Source organism: Vanellus vanellus, assembly GCF_965231255.1.
Source record: "Vanellus vanellus genome assembly, chromosome: 17".
NCBI classification, from domain to species: domain Eukaryota; kingdom Metazoa; phylum Chordata; class Aves; order Charadriiformes; family Charadriidae; genus Vanellus; species Vanellus vanellus.
Genome location: NC_138922.1, coordinates 7,033,850 through 7,057,695, shown reverse-complemented (window position 1 = coordinate 7,057,695; position 23,846 = coordinate 7,033,850). Strand labels below are relative to the sequence as shown.

The 23,846-nt window shown below is 55.4% G+C and overlaps 2 protein-coding genes across 3 annotated transcripts; both read right to left on the bottom strand.

Annotated features, from left to right (window-relative positions):
- Positions 1-199: 199 nt before the first annotated feature.
- Positions 200-4,864, bottom strand: MRPL38 (mitochondrial ribosomal protein L38; the record flags this gene model as incomplete). The annotated part of the gene is made up of 9 exons (XM_082492055.1): positions 200-847; positions 1,197-1,333; positions 1,721-1,879; positions 2,259-2,304; positions 2,848-2,920; positions 3,270-3,478; positions 3,562-3,690; positions 4,393-4,572; positions 4,798-4,864. 9 exons carry the CDS (start codon positions 4,862-4,864, stop codon positions 711-713), a joined length of 1,137 nt encoding a protein of 378 aa, XP_082348181.1. The 3' UTR covers positions 200-710.
- Positions 4,865-5,496: 632 nt separating this feature from the next.
- On the bottom strand, positions 5,497-22,800 carry FBF1 (Fas binding factor 1). 2 transcript variants are annotated; one of them, XM_082492330.1, is made up of 31 exons: positions 22,745-22,800; positions 21,398-21,517; positions 21,052-21,079; positions 20,364-20,405; positions 19,942-20,032; positions 19,449-19,509; positions 18,881-18,931; positions 18,601-18,721; positions 17,922-18,002; positions 17,060-17,176; positions 16,403-16,556; positions 16,043-16,176; positions 15,501-15,603; positions 14,993-15,388; positions 13,694-13,771; positions 13,311-13,405; positions 12,551-12,609; positions 11,744-11,788; positions 11,518-11,652; positions 11,218-11,318; positions 10,561-10,767; positions 9,952-10,059; positions 9,497-9,636; positions 9,079-9,197; positions 8,838-8,960; positions 8,265-8,450; positions 7,336-7,512; positions 7,007-7,144; positions 6,771-6,903; positions 6,273-6,397; positions 5,497-5,686 (listed from the first exon to the last, which is right to left on the bottom strand). In XM_082492330.1, the coding sequence occupies exons 2-31, from the start codon at positions 21,398-21,400 to the stop codon at positions 5,603-5,605; spliced, it is 3,435 nt and encodes a 1,144-aa protein (XP_082348456.1). In that variant the 5' UTR covers positions 21,401-21,517; positions 22,745-22,800; the 3' UTR covers positions 5,497-5,602. The 2 variants fall into 2 exon arrangements, with proteins under 2 accessions (XP_082348456.1, XP_082348455.1); XM_082492329.1 differs by having other exon boundaries at positions 6,273-6,442; positions 14,993-15,385.
- Between the last annotated feature and the right edge of the window lie 1,046 nt (positions 22,801-23,846).

The following is a 23,846-nucleotide window of genomic DNA, read 5'->3' as shown; positions in this document are numbered from 1 at the left end:
GTAGCTGCTAGGAGAAGCCAGCTCTGCAAGTAGCTGCACTCTTCCTGCCCTACAATATCTAAGAGGGGAAAGAGACCTCAGCCAGGGGAAAGGGCTGCCCTTCTCCCCTGCACCCTGCTTGAGCTGCCCAGCTCTGTGCCAGCTGGCAGGGATACCAAGCTCTCCCCAATAATGACAAGGCAGTGCCACCAGCATCACTCAGAGTGTGTTTAATCAGACTGATGTCTTTAAGAAGACTGTACAAATGCAAGGCAACACAGTCCTGAATCACAGCGCTGTAAGGGGAGGAAATCCAGACTTGCCTGGTTCTGCTTGTTCCAAAAACGGGCAAAAAGAGAACATTATCCTTTGAGAGAAACAAGAGGGCATCTCTGGATGACTCTGCCCTGCCACCCTTACTGATCAGCTCTGCTACAGAATCAGTAGCAAGATTTCAGCCTGGCCATAGATTTTCTTTCATTTATGAACCTCCTTTTTAAGTACCCTTTTGACCACACAGCTGCCAGCACTGTGAATGCCTGCTGCCCCCAGCTGCACACTTCCTAGCAAAGGGGAGGTGGGAGCCGAGGGGCTGAGATTTTGTCTTTTCCCTCCAGAGGCGCAGATGGCTTCCAGCTGCACTGCTGTGTGAATGCAGGGAAGCCAGCAGCCCCGTCTGCCTGGCTGGCATCCCAGCATACACCAGAGCGCCTCGGGAGGAGGCCAGGGCCCTAGTAAATGCCGTAGGTGGGTTCCTTGGTGTCTCGGTATCTGTCCAGGTACCTCAGAGGCTGGTGGCGTGGGAACTTTAACTGTGGAGGATGGTAAACGGGTGGCCGCACGAATTCAAACACAGGCTCTCTCATATCTGTAAAGGGGCGATACAGAACGTTAGCAATGCAGCTCAGATCCAAATCCCAAGCCCTCTCCTTCACCAGCAAGGTCAAGCATGCCCTGGTGAAAGCTCTCTTGGTGATATTTTAAAATGTTGATTCCAAATGGCCTTTTAGAGGTTGTTTGCTCAGACTGCTGTTAGTTTGGTGGAGGATGGCTCAATAAGTACCCGGTCTGTGCTGTAACAAATCCTAGACAAGCGCCAGGACCAAGTGAGAGCCTACAGCCACAGCTTGCTCGCTGACCCTGGGCATTACCCACAGGGCCACATCCCAGCCCACAGACGGGCCCCCTCCAGCACCCCTGCACGCTGCATTTCTTACTGAGAAGCTGATGGAAGACCCAAGTGACGGAGCTGTCCCACTGACACTGGAAAAATGCCAGTCCTGCCGGGGTCATTGCATCCTCGTGCTTTCTGTAGAAGTCAAATGTGCTGAAGGTTCGCATCTTGAGGCTGTGGCTGGAAACAAGACACAAATACAAGATCTGAGGTGAACCTCTTCCTGCAGCACTCTGGTAGGCAACTACTTCCCCACATCATCATACAGTCTATAAAATAGAGGTGGAAAAGGAAGTCACTAAAAGAAAATCTCCCAGCTTTTTCAGTTCTGTGCACATTTCTGCCCCAGGTAGGAAAAAACGCTTTCTTAAGAACCTTGTTTAACGCAACAGGACTCCACAGTGCTTGCAGGGCTGGGATTGTGGCTTCAGGTGACACGCAAACTCAAAGCAGCCCTGCAGATTAAAAGGAACTGCTCTCCTACAGCAGTAACAAACGTGTCATCATAACAAGCAATAACAGCCTAGCCAAGTGAGTGTGAAACTGCCTACTGAAAGCCCGAATTACCATGGTGTCGGCCGAACATCCTCGCTGAAATCTATGGGGCAGTCTTGCTTGAAGAGGAGGAAGACGAAGCGATGATAGCCAGTTCCCATGGCAGGGAAGGGGGGTAAGTAATGGCAGATCTCCTTACCCGACTTGATATTGTTGCCTGGGATGTTGGTCCTGAACACAAAGAAGTTTACTTCATCATATATCCGTTCACTTCCCTCCAATGGCACCAGCAGTTCACCCAGGATTGCAAGTCATCCTGTGCTATGTTTTGATGTAATTATACCCTGTTTGACAAGTAGAGGCTGTTTTCACTGGAAGAAAAATCACACCCAGTGATGTGAATGCCAAACAGCAGCAACACCTGGAACTACTGCATATTTAGCAGGACCCAGAACACAGGGATAAAGAAGCTAATGGCAGGAGCACCAGAGAAAGCGATGAAACCGTCTTAGTGAATGCTTATTCCGAGCACTGTTGGAGGAATTTCTGCCCTCTCTGCCTAGGCTTTCCCTGAGCTAAGCAGCGTGCAGCTCTGATGTACAGTACTCACACCAGCCAGTGGAGGTACTCCGAGTCTGTGTCTCTTAAATGTCCATCTGCAAACACACACAACAGAGAAAGACAACTTAGTGACAACCTGGCGTTCGCATCAACCCCAAAGTGAGAACACCCAGACACCCTTTGAACAGAGACTTTTCAGCATTCCTTTCCTAGCAGAAAAGTAACTCATTCTTATAGGATTGAGCTTAAAATGAAGAGCAAAGAACTCTACAGATGTAATTCTGAGATTAAAAGGGCTTCTTGGTCAGCTGCTTCACTTCACTGTACCTTGGTTTCTCAGGGCAAACAGCGTGAGCTAACCTACCCTCCCAGGCAGATTGCCAAGGGAGAGAAGAGTTTGGAGGGAAACAAAAGATGCGAGTCAGGGAATTGCTTCCACTCTACTGTGACATAGGTCCTGTTGCATCACTGTCCCATCTCTCAACTGACAGAGATTTGGGGAGGCTACAATCTTTCCTGCATATGTAACACATCCCCAGTTAGAAGATACTGTGCAGCCAAAAGAAACAGGAGCTAACCAAAAGCAGAGTGAAACAACCCCATTTAAATGAGTTCTTTTTAAAGAACCTTCTACTCACCTGGATTTGTGAGCAACAAAGTCCAGAGGGAGCCTTTATCTGCCTCATATGACACTGCAGGGGGACTGGAAGCCTAAATGAACAACATAGAGAACGTATATCACTTGGACAACAGATTTCATTAAGACCAGGTCATGATTTCCAAGGCAAAGAATATCAACTTGTCATGGCCATGCCACACAGTAATCCAGCTCTACCTGGAGAGCCCCCCAGAGTATTAATAAACATCAGCCTGCTGATAGGAAACAATCCTGTTGCAAAGCTCTGTCCTTATCACATCCAAGAAACATGTTTCCTTCATCACAGAGGAAACACCCTGGCAAAAGAAATCCCCCAGAACGGACAACGCTCATTAGAAGCATCTGAGAAAAACACGCAGGCCTCCCATGGGGCCAAGGTTATTCCCAGCTCCCCTCACACACCTCTGACGGAGTCACCATGTTCCCATAGTAGACTGGCACGAGGTACTCGTCTTCTTGGCTGTACTCCACCCTCAAGGTAACCCAGGGGGTGAATGTGGCCCCCTTGAACAAGTCACGAAATATTCCGCAGTGCTCCGCCACCCGCTGCTTGTGGAATGGGCCGCTGGTCTTCTCCCACTCAGCTCTGACTTCGTCGAGGGGGATCAGCACTGCAAAGGAGAGAGAAACACTGCAGGAGGCAGGTGGGGACCCAGAGCAGACAGGGCAGGGAGGGAGGTGGCAGGGTACAGACCAGTCCGGAGCCTCGCTGCTCTTTCCATCTCGGCATTCTGGCGGTTCTCCCTCAGGATCTTTTTTCTTTCCTTAACTTCCTTTGCCCGTGGCAGCTTATCACGTGGCAGGCTGATGTCGGTCTTTGGCTCTTCAGAGACGGGTAAAAAAAATCACATACGTGGAAAATGTGAATACCCAAAATATCCAAACACAAAACCCCTGCAAAATGTTAGAGTGTGTGAAAGAGACGCAAACTTCAAGACATCAGAGACTCAATTCTACCACCTCTGTCTTCCCTCTGCACTTCCATGCTTCTGCTCCCTTCTCCTCCCTCAACCAGCACACCTCCAGACCCTGAGGTTTGCCAGCTGGTGAGCAGGTCTGCTTCTTGTGACTGCTCAGCGGAGCAGCCAAATTATTATTTGCTGCAGGTCTAAAGCTCTGCTTCCTGGTCTGCTTTCTCCGATACTACTGGGGTGCCAAGGAATCACTTCTTTACATTGTTCAGTATCTTTTGGCAGGTCCTGGGCAGCCTCTTTCCTTCCAGAAAACTGTCAACTATTTCCTTGAAGATGTTTCACAGAATCATGGAGTTTTCAGAGTTGGAAGGGACCTCTAGAGATCATCTAGTCCAACTCCCCTGCTAAAGCAGGATTGCCTAGAGCACATTACTCAGGACTGCATCCAGGCGTTTGCGTTCTGTGAACTTCTACATCAAAGGACCAACCTCGTGCTGAAGCACCTCATCAGCTCTGTACAGGGCAGGTTTTGGGGCAAACCTGTGGCCCCAACAACAGCTTCTCTGACTCTCAGCAGTAAAACTGCACAGTGCAGCTCCTTCCGCGAGTACCTGGCTGGGGGCTGGTGTGCTGCCGGTACGTCTTCCACCAGCGGGGCTTCCTGCTCTCCTTTTCCGCCAGCTTGAAGTACCGAGTGAAACTGCGGTATTTTTCCAGCGCTTCCAAGTTGCTGACGTCAATATCCTCGTTGGGCATCGGCCCCAGTGGGGCTGCCCGCCTGCAGAGCGCAGCTGGAAGCGGGGAAGAGTTCCCATTTTATACAAAGAGAAAGAAACGAGCCCGAGAGAGCCCGGGAAGAGCGGGAGCGCGGTCCCGCGCCGGAGCCACCCCCGCCTCCTCAGCCAGGCACGCTTGGGGAACCCAGGCGTCCAAGAGCTCTCCCCCCCACCGACCCACTCCAAGCGGCTCCCACTGCCCACTCGTGGGGAGCCGGTGCTCCCTGGCCCGTGTCTCACCGGCCGTGCCGAAGGCCCGTCCGCCCCGGACGCCGCACAGCGCCGCACTCAGCAAGGGCGCCGCCATGTTGCGCGCCGCCTTTAGCGGAAGGCCCCCGTTACCATAGCGACGGGGGCCGCGCCGCGCAGGCCCCGGCTTAGAAGGTCCCCCGCTGCCATAGCAACGGGGCTGCCTCCTGCAGGGCCTGATAGATAACGCCCCCACAGCTCCAAGAGCGACGGGCTCTCCTCTCCCCCCGGGCTACATCCTCCCCATTGCTCCTCTGTCCCCAGGGCAGATCCCGCTGAAGGGAGCAGAGTGGCACTGCTGTCACCCCGGGACAGCAGAGAGGGAAAGAAGCCCAGCACAAGATACAGGTTTCTACAGAAAAAGGCCCAAAAAGGCAAAGCAGGAGTTGCCTGTGAGCTGTGGGTTGCTGGCGAACCTCAGCACAGCTCTGCCTGCCCGGCCTTGCAGCTCAGCCAAACCTCTGTGATCCTCCCTAATGCCTATGGTTGTCACAGCCAGGCACGTGCCTGTCCAGCGCCAGCAGCATGGCTGACTGAATCCACCCCCACGAGGGCAACTGCATCCCAGTAGCACTGACCGGGTGGCCGGTGGCACTCGTCCTGAGGGATGGAGGCCAGACAAACTGTGGCTTCACAGCCCATGGGGATGGATTTCACACTCTGACCACTTCAAGATTGTTTTTAAATAGGATGATTTCTTTATTGTTTGTTTTCCTCCCCCATGTGGAGGGCACAGCAGCCTCCTGTGAGGACAGACACTGCCATCCCTTGGGCTGCGCATGGGGATGCCACCTCCTCAGTCTGACAGAGATGACGTGTTGTAGGACGCTTTCTTCAGGGTCTCCAGGAAGAACTGCTCATCCTCTAAGAAATCGCGGTCCTGAGAAGAGAGGAAGGATGGATGAGATGGATATCAGAGTGCGCCACAGAAACAGGGTGACAGTCCAGGGTGTCTCTCATGAGCGAGGGAAGTATCCCAAACCCTCCTTCATGCAGTGAGCAGTGGGCAGCTACCCATCTGTGGTAACCCCTGGCGTATACGGGCTCCCTCCTCACCCCCTGAGCGAGACCCACAGAGGCAGACTCAGAGAGCATCCCCGCCTGGGGAAGAACCGAGCAGGGAAGCAGGGAGCTAACGGGAGAGGGTGGGGACATTATGAAATCAGAGTCCAGCACAGCTGGCTTCTCCCACCCAGAGAGGGGGTGAGGAGATGGGGAACCCCATCAAGTCAAGGGATGTTACGGATGAAGCTGAGACAAGGTGTGAGGATCCACTCGTCCTTGCTTCTGGTATCACTTCTCTAGGTGCCCATGGCTTCTGCAAGCCCACCCAGCCCAGCAGCTCAGTAATGATCATAGCAGACACCCCACCCTGTGCCTATCAGGCTCAAATCCAGCTTCACCCAGCCCCGCGCCCACCTAGCTGGTTTGAAGCCCCTTCCAGCCCTGGTCTCCCAACACCTCACCTGCTGGGCCCTGTGTTTCAGCAGCAGCAGTTTGGCATAGAGCTCGGTGGGGCCAGCGATGGCCAGGGTTTCCCTGCTAGCCGCTGCGCTGTGCCGAGGGAGCACCCTGACAGGAGGTGGAAAGCCTGGAACGAGAGCCCAACTGTGTGGTGCTGCTGCTGTTAGAGGAACTGCAGATGGAGACAACAGAACATCCCTTTTTTTTTTGCTGCATGCATGTCCCTGCAGTAGGGTCCTCCCCAAACTCCCAGTGCAAACAGGCTTTAACCCACCTGGCTCTCCCTTCCTGCCCCCTCTACCCCCTCCTGGCACTGCTCTGGCTCAGAGAGCTCCGCTGAGCTCCTTCAAGGAATGAGGAGCACAACTCACATTTGAGGTTTATAAACAGGTGAACTAAAACAGCCCCCAGGAACATTGCAAGCCTCCTGAGAAGTGAAATACAAGTGCGGCTGTCCCCCAGCATGTCCTTTCCCATCAGCAGCATGCAGGAAACCTTACACAGCGTGCTGGAGAGGCCTTTCATAGGGGCACTGAGGTCCTGGTCTGCAGTCAGCAGCATCACAGGGTTGCTGGGCAGCTCCTTGCGTAGCTGTTCAAGCTGTCTCCTCTGGTGAGCCATGCTCAGCCGCTCCTGCCCCGTCCCCAGGAGAAAGGGAGAGAGAAGCTGTTGGCAAAGGTTCAGGCCCTTGGCATGGTGGCCCCAGGCCAAAAAGGGAAGGCAAGGGGATATTTGCCTGGTGCAGCCGCTGTTCCTGCTGCTTCAGCTGCTCCAGGTGCTGCTGCATGACCTGCAGCCTGGTCTGGTGCTCAGAGTCCATCCTGCATGCCTCCCTCAGGGCTTGTTCCCCTTCCTCGTACTTCTGGGATGAGACCTGCAAGGCAGAGTGGCTGGGGAGGCTGGGGACAGGGACCCTCGCTGCCCTGGGGCAGGGCTCCTTTGTGCATCTCCTTATTCCCCTCCTGGGACAGGATTAGGATTCATGACTTTGGGAGGGGTGTGAAATTCCAGCTTTGCTGCTGACCTATCTACAAGTGTGAATTGCAGTGCAATTGATTCACTTACCTTGGTCATGCTTTTAATCTCCTCCTCCCGCTGCCGGATGCGCAGCGCAGCCCTGTTCACCTTTTCCTTCTCCAGCCTCAGCTCCTGCCAGGCCTCCTCCAGCAGCTCCCTGTCCCTCGCCAGCTGCTCCTCCTTGGCTTTCAGCTCACGGCCCCGGATCTTCAGCTCTGCCTGCTCCTAGGATGGGCACAGGAGAAACTGATGCATTACCTGCCCTGTCCTGGACACTATCTCATGTCTTCCCAAGTGATGGGAGAGATCTGCCCCTGTTGAGCTTCTTCTGCACGTCAGTTTAGGGTGCAGAGCGATACCACCAGGTACTCAAGCAGTGCCCTCATCCCACCCTTGGGGACCAGGGCTGGCAGAGCTGGGATTGTATAGACACACACACACACACTCTCCTTCCCTGGAAAGGACAGAACCCCTCACCACGTTGCACACCCTAAAACATGCTCAGGACACAGGAATTTGTCAGCAGAGGAAATACCCAGCCTGAATGGTTATTTTCCACCATGGTAGCCCCTGAAAAATGCATTTCTGCCACACTGTCTGTGCCACATACCCCCTCTGGACAGCTCCAGGGTGGAGCAGAACTGGGTCTGGACATGTCCCCATGTCACAGGGAAGTTTTGCTTAACTCACCATGGTGGTTTCCTCTCATTAGACTTACAACAGAGGCAGCTGCACCTGGAGTGGCTGCTCAAACTCCTCACAGGCAAAGGGGACAGACAGAAGTGACTGATGCTTAAGTCAACATCTAAAACAGGTAGGTGGAGGCTGTTCCTGGAACAGCCTGGTTCTCACCACCCTGACTGACGTCTGTCTTAAACAGCTGAAGGCAGCGCTGAATGTCTTCCCTGTGGGCAGGACCCATCTGTGAGCCTGCCAGGCAGTGCTGGAGGCCACGGGAAGGGGCTCTGCTGTGGTACCTTGGCCAGGCTCATGATGGTGCCCTCTCTGTGGGAGTCCATCTGCAGGGCTCGGTCCATGTCGCGCTCCATCCGCTCCTTGCTCAGCTGCTGTCGGGTGTGAAATTCAGCCCACTCGGCCGCCAGCTTCCGTCGCTCCTCTGAGCACTTCTGCATCACTGACTTCTGCTCCTCCAGCAAAGCACTCTGGAGAGCATCACGAGAGAGGGAGAAAGCACCTAAGTCCCATTCGCCATAGGATTTTTCTTCTTTAACCCATCTCTGCCACTAAACCCCATGTAACATCTAGAAGCTGGTTCAAGCCCATGGTGTCTGGTGTGAACCCTCCACAGAGAGCTCTGGCCTCATGCGCCTTGGGAACCAGCATGCATCACGCACACACACAGCAGCCTCTTGTATCCATGTGCCAGAGGGTTGGTCTGACTGCGATTCATCATGTGACCGGGTGTGGGACTGGGGAGGCAGAGGAAGGATGCTGCAGCCCAGCACCCAGCTCTTTCCTCCACCACACACCACAGTGCAGCCCTGGTCAGACTCATGTGAAAAGCACCTGGAGATGTCGGCCAACCTCACCTTTGCTCTCTCCAGCTCTGCTCGCTCCATGGAGAGCTGCTGTGTCATGATTCGTCGCTGCTCCTCCAGCGAGTGCTGCAGCGATTCCACTTTGGATTGCTCTGCCGTCGCCCTCCATCGCTCCTGAGTCCAGACACAGAGGAGATACAGATGCCATTTACAGGCTCCAGGCCGGGCAAGACATATGCCCCATACCCAGACAGGAGGGGTGACCTGGGCCGAGGACATAGCATGGGCTCACCTGCTCCAGCAGCCGAGTCTGCTCGCCCAGCCTGGCCTCCATTTTGGCAATCATCTCCTGGAGACGGCTTCGCTCCTCCTCCATGTCCCTCTGCTGCTGCGACAGCGTGTCATGGAGCACTGGGGAGAGACAGCAGCAGGGCCATCAGCAGCATGTGGTGGGAATCCCTCTCTGTCCACACCGTATTAATGGAAAATCTGCATGCCTTTGTGCTCATCACCTTCTGCACATCCCCAGGAAATCAATTTGTAAGAAGGAGACCCTAAGATGTTCAGTGACCAAGGCAGGCAAGGTTTTACCAGCCTGGGCTCCCAGCCTCTGGCTGACTCGGAGCCAAACTTTGTCCCTGTTTTCTGTGTGTCCCCAGACCTGGTGGGGACCCCACAGCCATTTCGGCACAGAGGAATGGCAGATGTACCCTGGAGCTGCTTGTCCCGCTGCCGTGCCCCCATGGCCAGCTCCTGGGAGGTGGTGTGGTGTGTGGCCTCCACCTTATGTGAGAGGTCGTGCAGGTCACTGGAGAACTTCTCCATCTGCTCGATGACGCCATTCAGAGACCTGTGGAGAGAAGCAAGGGGAAGGTCACCTCTGTGGGACACACTTCATCTCACCATGGTGGAGAGGGGTATGTGTGGTGGCCCAAAAGGGCAGGCAGCCCTGCCAAAACCTCTCTGGGTCATAGCAGAGCAGGAGGAAGATGTAGCTGCTGCTTAGGGGAGTACTGATGGATATTAAACAACTCAGCATTCCCGGAGGCAGCAGGTGGGAGACAAGATGGCCCCTGTTCCTCCTGTGGTCTGAGGTTGGTTACCCATAGGACAGGGACACCGCAGCCAGGGATCAGCGTGGGGATATGATGCTGGCCATTGGTACCTGGTGTGTGAAGTGGCACTGGTCACCGCATCGATCTCCTGGTCTTTCAGCCGCTTCAGCCGCTGGAGCTGCTCTTCGTGGTCTTTGCGCATCTCCTGGACAGACACCCTGCGGGACATAGGGGAAGGAGCACACCAGGGGCTGTTACAAACTGGTGCTCCCCATGACGGGCAGCACAGAAGTGGCTTGGTCATGAGGCTGAAAACCAGGTCCCAGGAGCAGAGCTGGCACGGTGGTCTGTCACAGGGCATCCCACTGACAGGCATGGACTACATCTGGGGGTTACGGGCTTCTCTACCAAAACTGGTTTGTTATTGACCCAAACTATGTGGACATCAATGACTCACTGTCCTGAATAAAAGGGATTTGGGGGAGATAAAACACTGGCTTCGACATCTTTCACAATACATTGCACTCTGAAATGATGTCTCCAACCAGATCTCCCTCTGTCTACTTATGAAGCAAATCCCCATTCCAAAAGCCACCAAATTGCCCACAACCCACGGCTTCTGGAGACTGATGTATCCTCTCACCGTGTCCCCATTCCCTGGTTCCTTTGCCAAAAAGAGGGAATTAGCCCCACGTGTGTGCCGCTCGCGCCACTCTCACCTCTGCAGCTCTCGCAGCCGCTCCAGCTCCAGCGTGCTCTGCTGCTCCAGCGTGGCCAGGTGCTGCTGGTGCTGCGCCAGCAGCTCTGCCCGTGCCTGCTCCGCATCCTGGCTCTGCGACAGCAGCTGAGCTGCCAGCTGCTCCTTTTCCCGCCGCAGCCTCTCCTCCCGCTGCCCATAGGTCTCCTCCACCACCTTTACCCGGTTCCTGCTCAGAGAGGTCACAGCAGGGAAGAAGAGTTGCTTTCATGGCAATACCTGGCACTCTCCACCCAAAGCGCACATGGACATTTAGGAGTAGATCGGTGTCACTGTGTGCATGGGGAAACTGAGGCACGGGGTGCTTTGCTCTCCACAGTCTGAGCCCTGAACCCTCCTGCTACTGCCCAATGCGGTGCCCTGGTTGGAGATGTGCTGGCAATGGGACTGGCCCTTCCTCCTTGTCACTGTGGGACAGTGTTGGTGGGAGTGGACCCCACCTTGGCTCACCCGTGGGGCTCCTCTCTGCCCCCACCAGGTCCATATCCACAAGGATCTGTGCCTGCCCGCCCCAGGGATGGATTTGGGAAGCACTCCAGCACTCCCACCCCACAGGTGATGGACAGGACTGTAAGCAAAGATGTGACACAGGAGGGGAGAGCAGGTGAGAGCCTGGTACCTGTGGGCATTCTCGAGGAGATCCAGGTCCTCCTGGTGCCGCTGCTGGAGACTCTCCAGCAACAGTTTGTGCTGCATCCGCTCCAGCTCCAGCGTCCGGACCTGCCAGGCATATGGGGAGAAGGTCCTTGTGCTGTCCCGGGAACAGAGCTCCCATAGCAGCATTTGGTGGCAGTAGGCATCTCTGGACAGGGAGGTTTCTCCTCTCCCCTGTCACCCTGGTGCTCTTTGGAGCAGCATGGCCCCTTCTCCTCCCCCTGGGTCACACATGGTCCCCCATCCAGCAGGTGATGGGGCTCACCTGGCTCTCCAGCTCTGCCACACGGGCCTGGGCACTGAGCAGCGCTGCCCGATAGCCCGTCGCATCCTCATGGAGCTGGGCTGCGGGAGCCCCCAGCCTCCTCTCATGCAGCAAGCCCAGGGCTGGGGACTCTGCCTATGCGGTCGGAGAGAGAAGATTGAAGCCCTTCAGGATGAGTGGCTTTGTGGTGTGGCCATCAGCCCTCAAAGGCAGGCACATGCCTCACCTGCAGCTGTGGGGCAGCCTGGAGATGTGCCCTGGGGATTGTAACCTGTGGAGATATAGGGATGCTCTCAGGGAGGTAAAGCCCTGGGGAGAACATCTCTAGCTTGGAAACAGCGATCCATCACCACCCTACCGCGGTCCCTCCTCTACCTTTCTCCAGCCCAACCCCATTGCTGGTCTGGGTTCCTTCTCCCCAGGTGATGCTCAGCAGTCCCTATCCCAGACACAAGCATGCTGGGCTCTTCCTTCTCTGGGGAGAGACTCAAGGATAAGCCCATGAGTCCTCTGGGAGACAGCGTGTGTCCTGCCATGCAGGCAGGGCCAGGAGGCCCAGCTAGATGAGAAATGGAAGCTTCAAAGACCAAGCAAGAGCTGCCGTCTCTGTCAGAGACTCGGATTCCACTTCAATTGTCTAGAAACAATCTCAGAGCGTCTTCACCATCATACTGGGGGAAAACAGCTGAAGAAAAAGTCCTTTATCAACCGCAGCCTCTGTTGTCTAATTAATATAATATATATATGCCTGGGGAGCTACGTAAATGCAGGCAATGCAGGGTTGTAAACACATGATTTACAAAGCATCCATAGCACCTGTGCTTTGGCCTGATAAATATGACTCATGGCATCTCAGGGCTCTCCAAACACTTTGCCTCCATGAACATGGGCTCCCAGAGATGCAAAGCAGGGCACACCCCTCCTCCTGCCAAGGGAGCACGGATGGAGCTGGATGCCAGCAAGTCGGCAGGAGAGGGTTTGCGATCACCACCCGACCCCGCATCTCCTGGGGACATGGGACCAGCAGACCTACCTGAGCGAGCAGGGCAGGGCTCTGCGTCTTCTGCTCTCCTGGGAACAAGGCCGTGGGGACTGAAAATTGAACAATTTAATGATTCAGACATGGCAGTGGGAACCATCCCGTCCCAGAAGGACAAAGAGCTGGGTATCCTGGGCAGAGTGAGAAAGGTCCTGCTCTGCTCCAGCAGCTGGCCATGGGGACAGAGGGTCAGATGGGCTTGTCTGTACCCGCACCCCTACCCAACCCCACACACAATGGTGGGACTGCTCTGCAGAGTAAGCCTGGGGACAAGGCACGGCTCCTCCTCCATCCCCATCACCTAGGGAGCCGGCTGGTTCCCCTACACTTCTTTCAATGGCCTCTGAGCTGGTGCGCAGTCTCAGCCCAGGGCAGGAGGGGGTCTTCCAGCACACTGCACTAGTGGAACGACTCTGGGGGCAGCAGGAGGGAAGGGGGAGAGAGCAGGGACAGCAAGAACTTACACCCACCCATTGCTCAGAGAGAGCAAGTCTCTTGCAGCCCTCCAATACCGCAAAGCAGCACTGTGGAGCTCAGTGCGCCCCAACACGATGTCCCCACCACACCACGCAATGGGGATGGTGGGATCCTGAAGCTTGGCAGCTCACTCTGACAATGGCTGGTCAAAGCCTGGGCAGCATCCATGTGGCCAAGGGTGATGCTGTGGCTCCTGCCTTTTTATTATTTTTTTTGCAGGGCAGGAGGACCCTCTCTGCATACTGCTACCCAAACTGTACAACCACACGGAACGCACCCAGGGCGCTCGCGTCTCTGGAGGGATCCCCCTTCGCAGCCTCTGACGGGGGAGCTGAGGCTCGTTTCGCGGTGCTGAGCCAGGGGACCGGCTGCCTGCATGGGAACAGAGACACAAGTGACGCACAGCAGTGTCACAGCTCAGGGAGACGCGCAGATATTATCCTGCTTGGCATAAGTTTAAATCTTGGCTGTTCCACTGTGATCAAATAGGCAAGAGCACGATGATCCTTCACACGCCTTCCCTCCCAGTTTACGAGGTTCCAGACCAAAGTGATCACTGATGGCTACCAGCTCTCCCCACTCCCCAATCTCACCCACGGAGCTGCTTTCTGCAGGAAATCTCACCCGTGGAGGGTGACCGAAACACGAAGGAGGCCTTACCCAGAGCCATCCATGCTCTCCGCCTTGTCCTGCAGGGCAGCTGCCTGCTGCGGTGCTCCCGTGGAGGCGGCTGGCTGGCTGCAAGCAAAAAACATCCTATGTGGAAGAGCCGAGGAGGTGATGAAAGACAAGATCCTTTCCCCCAAATCCAGTTCCTGCCCCAAAAAACTCCATCACCGGTGTTCCTCCCTGCTGCATCCACCCCTTTCCCCCGGGTAGCAGCAGCCTCAGCGAACACAGCCCTGCGCACGATACACCACTGTTTGTCGGCAATTCACTTCTGAGTCCCATTCGAACGACACAAGTCTGAACCTGTGTCCATGTAAACTCAACTGGAGGAGTTGGTTTGCCTGGAACTAGGAGGAATGAAGGGGAATGAAGAGCACAGCGGGGAGCTCGTGGGGGTGTGCTGAGCCAGGACAGCTCCATGCGACCCAGAGCAACGTGTGCAACCTTGGCCACAACTGAAAGGAGAATACAGAGGTGTAATGGGACGGTGGGCTGGATCAGTAGGAGAAAGTGCCGCGTTATTACCCCAACCTGAGACAAGACAGTGCTTAAAATTAATTTCTTAAATCTGAGCTGAGGGTTTCTGAGAGGTCCTCCTGGAGCAGCTACATGTGGAGCAGACGGGAGCGCTGCAGCCATCAGAGGCCCAGAAGGCCAACCGTATCCTGGGCTGCATCAGAAGAAGTGTGGCCAGCAGGTCAAAGGAGGGGATTCTGCCCCTCTACACCACTCTTGTGAGACCCCACCTGGAGTACTGCATCCAGCTCTGGAGTCCCCAACAGAAGAAGGACATGGACCTGCTGGACCGTGTCCAGAGGAGAGCGACGAGGATGATCCGAGGGCTGGAGCACCTCTCCTATGAGGAGAGGCTAAAAGAGTTGGGGCTGTTCAGCCTGGAGAAGAGAAGGCTCCGGGGAGGTCTTACTGCGGCCTTCCAGTACCTAAAGGGGGCCTACAGGAGAGCTGGGGAGGGACTTTTTACTCGGGCATGTAGTGACAGGACAAGGGGGAATGGCTTTAAACTAGAAGAGGGCAGGTTCAGATTAAACACTAGGAAGAAGTTTTTCACTGTGAGGGTGGTGCGGCACTGGGACAGGTTGCCCAGAAAGGCTGTTGAGGCCCCATCCCTGGAGGTGTTCAAGGCCAGGCTGGACGTGGCCTTGGGCAACCTGTGCTGGTGGGAGGTGTCGCTGCCTATGGCAGGGGGGTTGGAACTGGATGACCTTCAACGTCCTTTCCAACCTAAACCATTCTACGATTCTATGATTCTATGATCAACTGTGCCTTTACCTGACAGGAGAGTGGGGATCCAGCCCTTCGCCTGGGACCTCTGAGCGCTCGACGTTTCCCTCCTGGGCTTTTGCCTGTGCTTGGGCTTTCTTGCGAGACAAGGCAGCGCTCAGCCAGTTCTCCTCCTCCACCGCACCGGATTTAGCCGCTGCCTCCTCTCCGGCCGCGATCTGGCTGGTGGGGCCGAGCCGTCCGGCTGCGGCAGGGCTGGGGTAGCTCACCGCGGGACTGGCCTTCGCTGGAGACGGCGGCTCTGAATCCATAAAATCCTCATCCTTCAAACCCAGCCAGTCGCCTCCAGCCCTGCTGCTCCGCACGGGGCTCCTGCTGGCTGGAGGAGGCGGTTTGGAGCATGACTCTGGTTTCGGTTCGCTGCTGTTCTCGGCTGAAAACCTGCTGCGAGGAGAGGCAGTGGCATACCTGCCTGCGAGGGGGCCCCGGGGACCCTGCCTGCTCCACCGCAGGGGCAGCGTGGCTGGAGCAAGAGACACACAGAGCACCACCATACCTCACAGACTGCCTTCTCGCCGACCGGCCCTCGGGCGTGGAGGCCACCGTGGGCTTGTATGCTCCAAAGACAAAATCCTCCTCGTCCCAACCCTCTTCCTTCTCTGTTCAGACAAGCAGCCTTGAGTCAGCGCCCAGAGGAGCACCTGGCTACAAAGACACCAGCCCTCCTCCTCCCCTGCAATTCCCACTGGGACCGCTGCCTCTGGGAAAACACAGCTGGAAACATCCTCCCTGGAAACCCGTGAGCAACGTGCCTCCTCACTGTGGCTGAAAAGAGCATTTTTGTTGCGAATCACCCCGTGTCTGCAGGCAACTGAGTTATGGCTACTGTGTGAATGCTCCGAAGCCGCCCTGCCAGCAGAGTACACCACTTTTGCATTAGCCCCCATCCCCCTGCGCTGACTAAGAGCCCGTTGGCAGCCCTGCTCACCATTACAGAAACGGTTATTTCCCCTGCGAGGGCATTCGAAATCAATCTTGCTCTCCCAAGCGAATGCTGTCACCTCTGCAGACATTCCCAGCGTCCCTGGCTGTGCTCACCTGGCTGCTTTTGGTACTTCTTATCCAGTTGGAACTCCCTGCGCTCTCCCGTGCCTGGCTGTTCCAGGATTTTGGCCACGGAGCTTCGTCCCAGCAACTCATCCAGCTTGGAGCGGGCTGGTCGGAGCTCCTCTCTGTTGGGGACACAGTGGCAGACGGGTTTCTCTGAGAGGCAGGCCTGTTCTTCATCACGCAGCCTTGCCAGGGTGCTCTGGCTCTTCCCTGCGAGACAAGGCTGCTCCTGCCCCTTTCTGGGACCCACAGGCAGAAGCTCCAGCATCCCCCACCCAGCATGGCGGCACCATCCCAACGCACAAGTCATCCCCTGCTTTACTCCCACTGCCTCTCCATTGCCCTTACTCTTCTGCCTTCTTTCCCTGTTTCTCATCTCCTTTTGGGCCATTGCCAAATCCCAGTGCATCCATCAGGTCGTCACCATCATCTTCAAACGTGAGCTCCTCCCTCCTCCGGACTGGGGCCACAGTGTGCAGGGGCGTCTGGGGTGGGGGCGGCTCTGCGGATGGGATCACACACAGCAGGAGGTTTGATCAGGGCTTTTGTTTTAACAAGAGCTCAAAGCAGCCCTGCCTGCTCTTACCTCTCAGGACCGTTTACAAAGTAATTTTTAAATAACTCTTTTCAGTGACCAAATCTCACAGCGAGTGACAAAGTGGCAATGCGCTCCTGCCCGGTCTGTGGCCATGCATCCACTGATGGGACGTTGCTGGGTGTCACCGACACTGGGGTTTCCAGCTCTGGCTAACACCAGGAGCTCTTTTAGCTTTGCCAGTTTCCAATAAGATAATTCCTGCCCCCCTTTGCCCAAAGTCCCTGCTCCACCAGTGCACCTCAGTCCTTGCCGCAACCCACCAGCTGCTACTTGCATCCAGAGTGGATTTATTGGGGTAAGAGGCGATTTTAGGGGACTATCAGACCCATTAGCATCCCTACTGCAGGAAAAAGAGGGATGAGTGCCTGTAACACAGCCACAGTGCAGCTGGATCCCATCCTGCTTACCTTTCTCTTTGCTCCGTTCCACTTTTTTCTCAGAGCTTTTAGGGCCTGTTGGAGCTGGCTTCTTGGGAGCATCCTGCTCCTCATCAGATAAAAGCCCTGCCAAAGGATCATCTGCATCTGGGAATTACCCCATAGGGGCAGGAAAGGAGAATAATAATAAAAACAAGCAAACCCAACGTTAATTAAAAGAACAGTTCTGCACTAAGCCCAGCACCATCCCCCACCATATGCACATCCCCACCATCTGCCCATGAATGCAGGTTCTGCAGGGACCTGGGATACCCTGAGTCTCCCTAAACACTCAAGAGTTATATTTGCGTTCAGTTTTTCCACATTTTCTTTCTCCTAGGAGAAAATAACTCAAAATTTGGGTGCTTTAACGCTTGAACACTGTTTAGGCAAAGAGAAAGGTGAGAAGAAAGCCCACCTAAATGACCTAAAGCGCATCAGTGATTTTAACAGATCCTGATCATGGTTAAAGCACAGGCTTTGACAACCGGAACTCAGCTGTGCCAGGAAACCACCCTGCCATGTTTAGAAACCAGACACAATCCCCCCTGACACAATGGCTCCCAAGTGTTTCAGACAGTCATTAAAAACACGCGAAAATGCAAATTCCCCCAGGAACCATCTCCCAGCCCTGTCCTGCAGAGGGCCTCAAATGCAGAACCGTAATTTTTTTTTCCTTTGGTCGCCTCTGAAGGGTTAGATTTGCACTGGCATGGTAGGGGTGAAGGACTCTGTATCTCATTAACCAGCCAAGCCTTCAGTTAACAGAAGAGGCAAGCTATGGGCAAAGAGCAAGGGCAGAGTCCTCAGCTGCCCCTATGCATCTACGTCCTGAAGTGAAGCGACACCCTACCTTCAAAGTTAAATTTCTTGTACTGTCGGGAAGCAGGGGGGCATGCGAGTGGCTTCTTCTCCAGCAGAGGTACAGACTCTCCTAGAACGAGAGTCCACAGCTCTCAGGGCCAAGGTGCTGCAGAGACGTCCCTCTCCCAGCCTGGCTGAAGGTCGCTTTTCTGGTGGCAGCCCCGTAAGAGCACATATTGTGACACACAGTCCCCCCGCAGCCCTACAGGGTGGGAATCTCTCTGGAGGGGTCTCCATGCAGGCAGAGAAGGAGAAAAGGGGCTGGGGAAGAGCAGGGCAGTCTAGGGACTGGCATGTCTTAAATGCAACCCCTCCGGCTCTCCTTCCACGCGGATCAGGCAGATCCCTGGTCTTTGACTTGTACCAGGGAACAGCCAGATGGTGTTTGGTAGGAGATGGCAGCGTGGCTGATGTTGCTGCTGATGTTAGTGATGTTACCACACCATAACAAGAGGCCGGGCCAGGCATCTCCCAAGGGCGAACATATGGCCAGAATAAGACTCTGTGTCCGGGACAGCCCCAAAAAGGACCAGGAAAATGATTTTAGGGAACGAATCCACTTTTTGTTCTCTATCCCGGAAGAAAATACCCCCTGTTCATTTGGAACCAGGCTACGAAAAGAAGAGCAGAATCTCCTTTTTCACCTTTTTCAGGAGCCAGCAGCTTACCTGCGGTTTTCACTGCTCCTCCTGAGGAGTCACATTTCCCAGGACCTTTCACAGTTGTCTTCCCTGGCCCAGAACTGGGTTTCGATATTCCCAGGAGATCAGCTTCCATGTCATCCATGTCCTGGAAATCGACAGGACGGGAGCAGGGTGAGTGCTGCCAATGCCTCCGCACTGCATCTCCCTGTGGAGGCCGGTGCTGGAGGCTGGTGCTGGAGGCCAGTGCTGGAGGCCATGGCTGCAGTGCAGGTGGGGCTGAGACGAAGGATGTCTATGCACTTACCTTCAGGGTCTGCAGCAGAGCTTGTGGGTCTGCGTCGGAGGCACTGGATCCCTGCATGCCAGGGAGGGCAGGGATCAGAGACAAGCAGACTTTGGAAACTCCTCACCCTTTGCTTCCAGGCTCCGGGCCCCGGTTTTCCTCATTTTATGGAATGGAAGAATACATGCCCATCTCCTCCTGGTGTCCCCCTCACTGGAAAACCCCTGTGCCTTGTTTCTTTTCCTGAGATCCTGCTGCCTCTGGGAGAAGTGTCAGGAACACTGAGGGCATCTTTTTGGGTAAGGGTCGTTCCTACGACACTTTATCGGAAGCGCACGCAGGAAGGCTGGGCTGCAGCACAGTGTGCTCCTCTGGCTTTGCTCCACCTCATCCAGGGCACCTGGGAGCCCTTCTCCCACCATCCACCCACTCCCCACACCACAGCGATGCGGGAGACTTCAGCCAAACTTCACAGTTCATCCCCAATATCCCACTGCTGACTTGGATGGGGTGACACCAGGGCCAAGCTTGGCTTGGCTCAGCCCCAGCCCTCAGGGCACCCAGGCTTTCTCCCAAAATTTGTGCTCACCTCTGTAGCTTTGATGTCCTCTGCAGGGAGTTTGCTGAAGAAATCGTCCTCTAGAAAGGACCTGCGACACAAGTCCGGGGGTTAGCGGCAACCACACGTGAGCTTGGCAAGGGTGCAGGGAGACGCAGAGGTGGGAGGAGGAGGGGACCACACAGGCACACCGCAGCAGCCATGGCGTACAACACGGAAAATGACACTAAAATAGCAGCAGGATAAAAGATGGTAGTGCTGGGGCTGCTACATTTAAGCAAGCAACTGCTATAAGGGAGATTTACAGAAGATGTTACAGGGATGGAGGCACCCAGCTCTTGCTGGAAAGCTTCAGGCTCTGGGCTCCCAGTTCCCAACGGCATCGCAGGTAACTCGCCTTCCCAGGCAATTGTTATCGTGGCAGGGAGAGGGATAGAGAAGCCAAGGACAGGGCAGGTCAGAAGGACTTGGGGAGCACAGAGAGATCTCCAGGTGGGAGAGGCTGTGTCTGAGAGGCACTCACTTCTTGCTGGCCTGCAGGCTGGTGGCCCGGGCTCTCCCACCGCTGCTGCCGGCCGGCTGGGAAGCTCTGGAAGATTTAACAGCGGTTTCATCTGGAAACAAGACAGGGAGAGATTAGGATGATGGACACAGGTATATTCCTGGCCTAAGCACTCCAAAGGGGGATTTGCTGTCTTCTCATGGGCCACAGAGGCTTTTAATCAGAGAAAAACTTCACTTCACCTCCCCAAACCGACATCTAGGCTGTTAAGTGGCCTCTGACTCTGGGAAACCCTGCTCTCCCCTCTGCTCCCTGCTCCATCTCCCCTCGCATCTGGAGCCCCTTGGAGACCAGTAGCTGTTGCACCAGCACCTCCTGCTCCCAGGATGGGAGGAAGACTACCGGGATGCTGCCCTTTCAGCTGCAAAGAAGGTTTATTTTACCATCGTATCCCAGGAGGTCACCAAGCACGTCATCAATGGAGTCTGAAACAAGACAGATTAAAGACGTTGAGGCAGGTGAGCTCACCAAGCAGGTATCGAAAGCTCCCGATTTCAATATGGCTTGCTCTTTTGAAATCCCCCAAGAATACAGGTTTGGTCTCAAGCATCATCAGCATGATGGTGCTGGTGTAGAGAGCCGGGACTTGATCCAGTATTTTGTAGATAAAAGATTTGGCTTCACTTAGTCAGAAATGGGATATCTTTATCAAGTGAGCCAGCTGCTTTCTGATCAGTCAGTCACTGGCCACAAGCAGCACTGAATCTGTGAGCTCTCACCCCGCAGTATCTCAGAGCCCCTGGGCAATCCCAAAAGCATTGCTTCAGTGTCAGGGGCTGCAGGAGGCCTCTAAACAAGCAATTAAGGAGTGGGTGAGGGGAAGAACTGGATTTGGGAAAGCCCACAAGAAAGGAATATAGGACCCCAATAAGCAAATCCACTTGATGTGAGAGACAGGTGAGTATCTCTGGTTCAGGAATGACACTCAACTGCATCTTTCAGACAAGGACCATGAAACATTTCCATAGTCAGGACTACAGCCTGATCCCAGTGTCCCCCCTTCTCCGTCCCATGCTTTCCCAGATCAAAGCATCTATGGACAGCGAAAGGAAAGCACACGAGCCTACGTACCTCTTAAACTTTTCTTGGGTTTTGTAGCCTATGGAGAAAGACAAATTCCCTCGTCAGAAAATAAAGCAAGTCTGACCTGGACTTTCTCAAAACACTAAAGCCAGAGGCAACTTTCTCCAGACAATCCCACAAACAACAGCAAAGCCCTCCTCCTGCCCACACTGTTTGGGGAATGGCACATGAAACACAGGGGAACCACAGAGATATTTACAACTTTTGAGACACCACTGAACACAGCCCCTCCTGACTGCCTCCCGCCCTCGGGATCACTTCTGCCTCTGAACAGAGGTGTCAGAGCATCAAATTTGGATTTCCCAGGCCTGCCTTCGCACCGTATCACACTCACCATTGCAGGATTCCAGCCTTCCCCTGCTCCAGCAAGTCCATTTACAGATTCATCCAACCTCCACCTCCACGTTGCGGGGGGGATCTAAATCCATTGGTCACTTCCACACCAACCTCCTACCTGCGGGGAGAGAAGGATTTCCCAAACAAACTCAGGCCCCTCTGCAGCCTGCCAGGCTGGCTCCGGGCTGCTCGGACCTCTCCAAGCCACTCTTAAACAAAGCGCTATCTGAATCTTAAAAACAACTCCCCTATTCCCCAAAACAGTCTTGAGCTTCTGCAGAAGCCTTCATGAGGAACATCGCACCGACACCGAGGAATCACTCTGCAAAATCACCCGAGAGGGAGCAAGTACCACCCGCCCTGCCCCACACGTGCTGACCCAAGCACAGACCCCAGGGGGTGGCTCCTGCTCTGCCCAAAGCCTGGACAACACCCCAAGGGGGCCTGGGGCTGGGGAGGGAAGGAAACCTCATCTCTTTGGGTCTGGAGAACCTGGGGGGTCTTGAATGAGTGGGATGGCTGCTGCTGCGGGGCCCACGCAGAAAACAAAGTGGTGCTGGAGAAGAGGGGTGCGCGTACCTCTCAGGGTGTGAGTAAGATAGCATCGTCTAGGTTGGAAGGGACCTTTAACATCATTGAGTCCAACCATCAACCTAACGCTGCCGAAACCACCACTAAACCATGTCCCTCAGCACCACGTTTACCCATCTTTTAAACACCTCCAGGGATGGTGATTCCACTGCTTCCCTGGGCAGCCTCTTCCAATGTCTGATAACCCTTTCAGTGAAGAAATTTTTCCCTATATCCATCCTAAACCTCCCCTGGCACAACTTGAGGCCATTTCCTCTTGTCCTATCACTTGTTGCTTGGGAGAAGAGACCGACCTCCCCTCGCTACCCCGTCCTTTCAGGGGGCTGTAGAGAGCGAGAAGGTCTCCCCTCAGCCTCCTTTTCTCCAGGCTGAACGCCCCCAGTTCCCTCAGCCGCTCCTCCCAGACCCCTCACCAGCTCCGCTGCCCTTCTCTGGACACGCTCCAGCACCTCAGTGTCTTTCTTGTCGTGTGGGGCCCAAAACTGAACGCAGCACACGAGATGCGGCCTCACCAGTGCCCAGTACTGGGGGACGATCACTTCCTCGCAAGAAAGCAGCCCCCCACGTTTCCCACCAGCACTCCCCACCGCCACCACCACCTCCTCGCATCCCGTTGCCATGGCACCCGGGGCCCGCCTGACCCACCGCATCCCGGGCAGGCCCCCGCGGTGCCCTGGTCCGTTCCTCTCCCCCCCCCCCCCCCCCCCCCCGCCATGCTCACAGCATCCCAACCCCCGCCCGCAGCAGCCCCTACCTGCACCGCCACGACCCCCCGCCGCAGCATCCCCCGCCCGCAGCACGGCGTCCGCCCGCCCGCCCCGGGGAGGCCGCAAGCCCCGGCTCCCCCCCTCTCCCGCCCGGCTCCGGCCCCGGGAAGGCCCGGCCCTTCCCTTCCCTTGGCGGGGCGATGGGAAATGTAGTCCCCGCCGGGCTCGGGCTCGGGCTGGGAACTACAGCCCCCGGCGGTGCGAGGCGCCCCATGGCGGCAGCACCCGAGTCCCCGCTGGAAGGGCTGAGAGCAGCAGCGGGATCGTCCCCGTTCCCCAGGGGGCCTCGGAAGGCTCCGGATGCCCGAGGACATCCGGGGATGGGGGTTTTGCAACCCCCCAAGATCATAGAATGGTTTGGGTTGGAAGGGACCTTGAAGATCATCCAGTCGTCGTCTCCCCCCCCCCCCCCCCGGGCAGGGACACCTCCCCCCAGCCCAGGTTGCTCCAAGCCCCGTCCAACCTGGCCTTGAACACCTCCAGGGATGGGGCAGCCACAGCTTCTCTGGGCAACCTGCGCCAGGGGCTCACCACCCTCACCATCAACGATTTCTTGGGTGAACAAACACACAGGAGAAGCCATGAGTACCCCACAAGGCAATGCTGTGTGGCACAGCCCAGCTGGAGCTGTTCCCTGCAGCCCATCTGGGACAGTTTAGTAATTTTGAGTTGTTATTTCCAGAAGAACCCCGGGGAAACATCTGCCTTTGAGATTTTATAACCTGCAGACCCACCTACCAGTGGCCTTCACCATGCATGCTGCCAGTCCATGTGGGAACATGGGCTCCATCTAAAGTCTTCACCAAAAGGCGGCGTTTGTAAAAGAGTCCATTGATCAAATCAGACTGTAAACCACGGTCACAGACCACTCATTTCAGTACTCTTCGAGGAGACTGGTGTAGCTTACAAGTGCCATTACTTGACACTGAAATCACTTATAGTCGAGGGGAAGAGGCTCAACGCTTGTGGAAATGATACCATCACACTTTGTCAAAAGATGGATGAGTCCTAACGAGGGTGTTAGATTTGACAGTTTAAATGCTGTTTGCTGACCACGAGACCCGCAAGTCCACAAGGCTGTGGCATTCA

Bases quoted from the DNA above. Each gene is read 5' to 3' on its own strand.
- FBF1 (XM_082492329.1), bottom strand. The intron at 13,406-13,693 runs GTAAGGCCTCCT...GTTCCCATGCAG, and splicing joins GAGAGCATGGATGGCTCTGG to GCAGCCGGTCCCCTGGCTCA. The intron at 11,789-12,550 runs GTAGGTCTGCTG...ATATCTCCACAG, and splicing joins GCCCTGCCCTGCTCGCTCAG to GTTACAATCCCCAGGGCACA.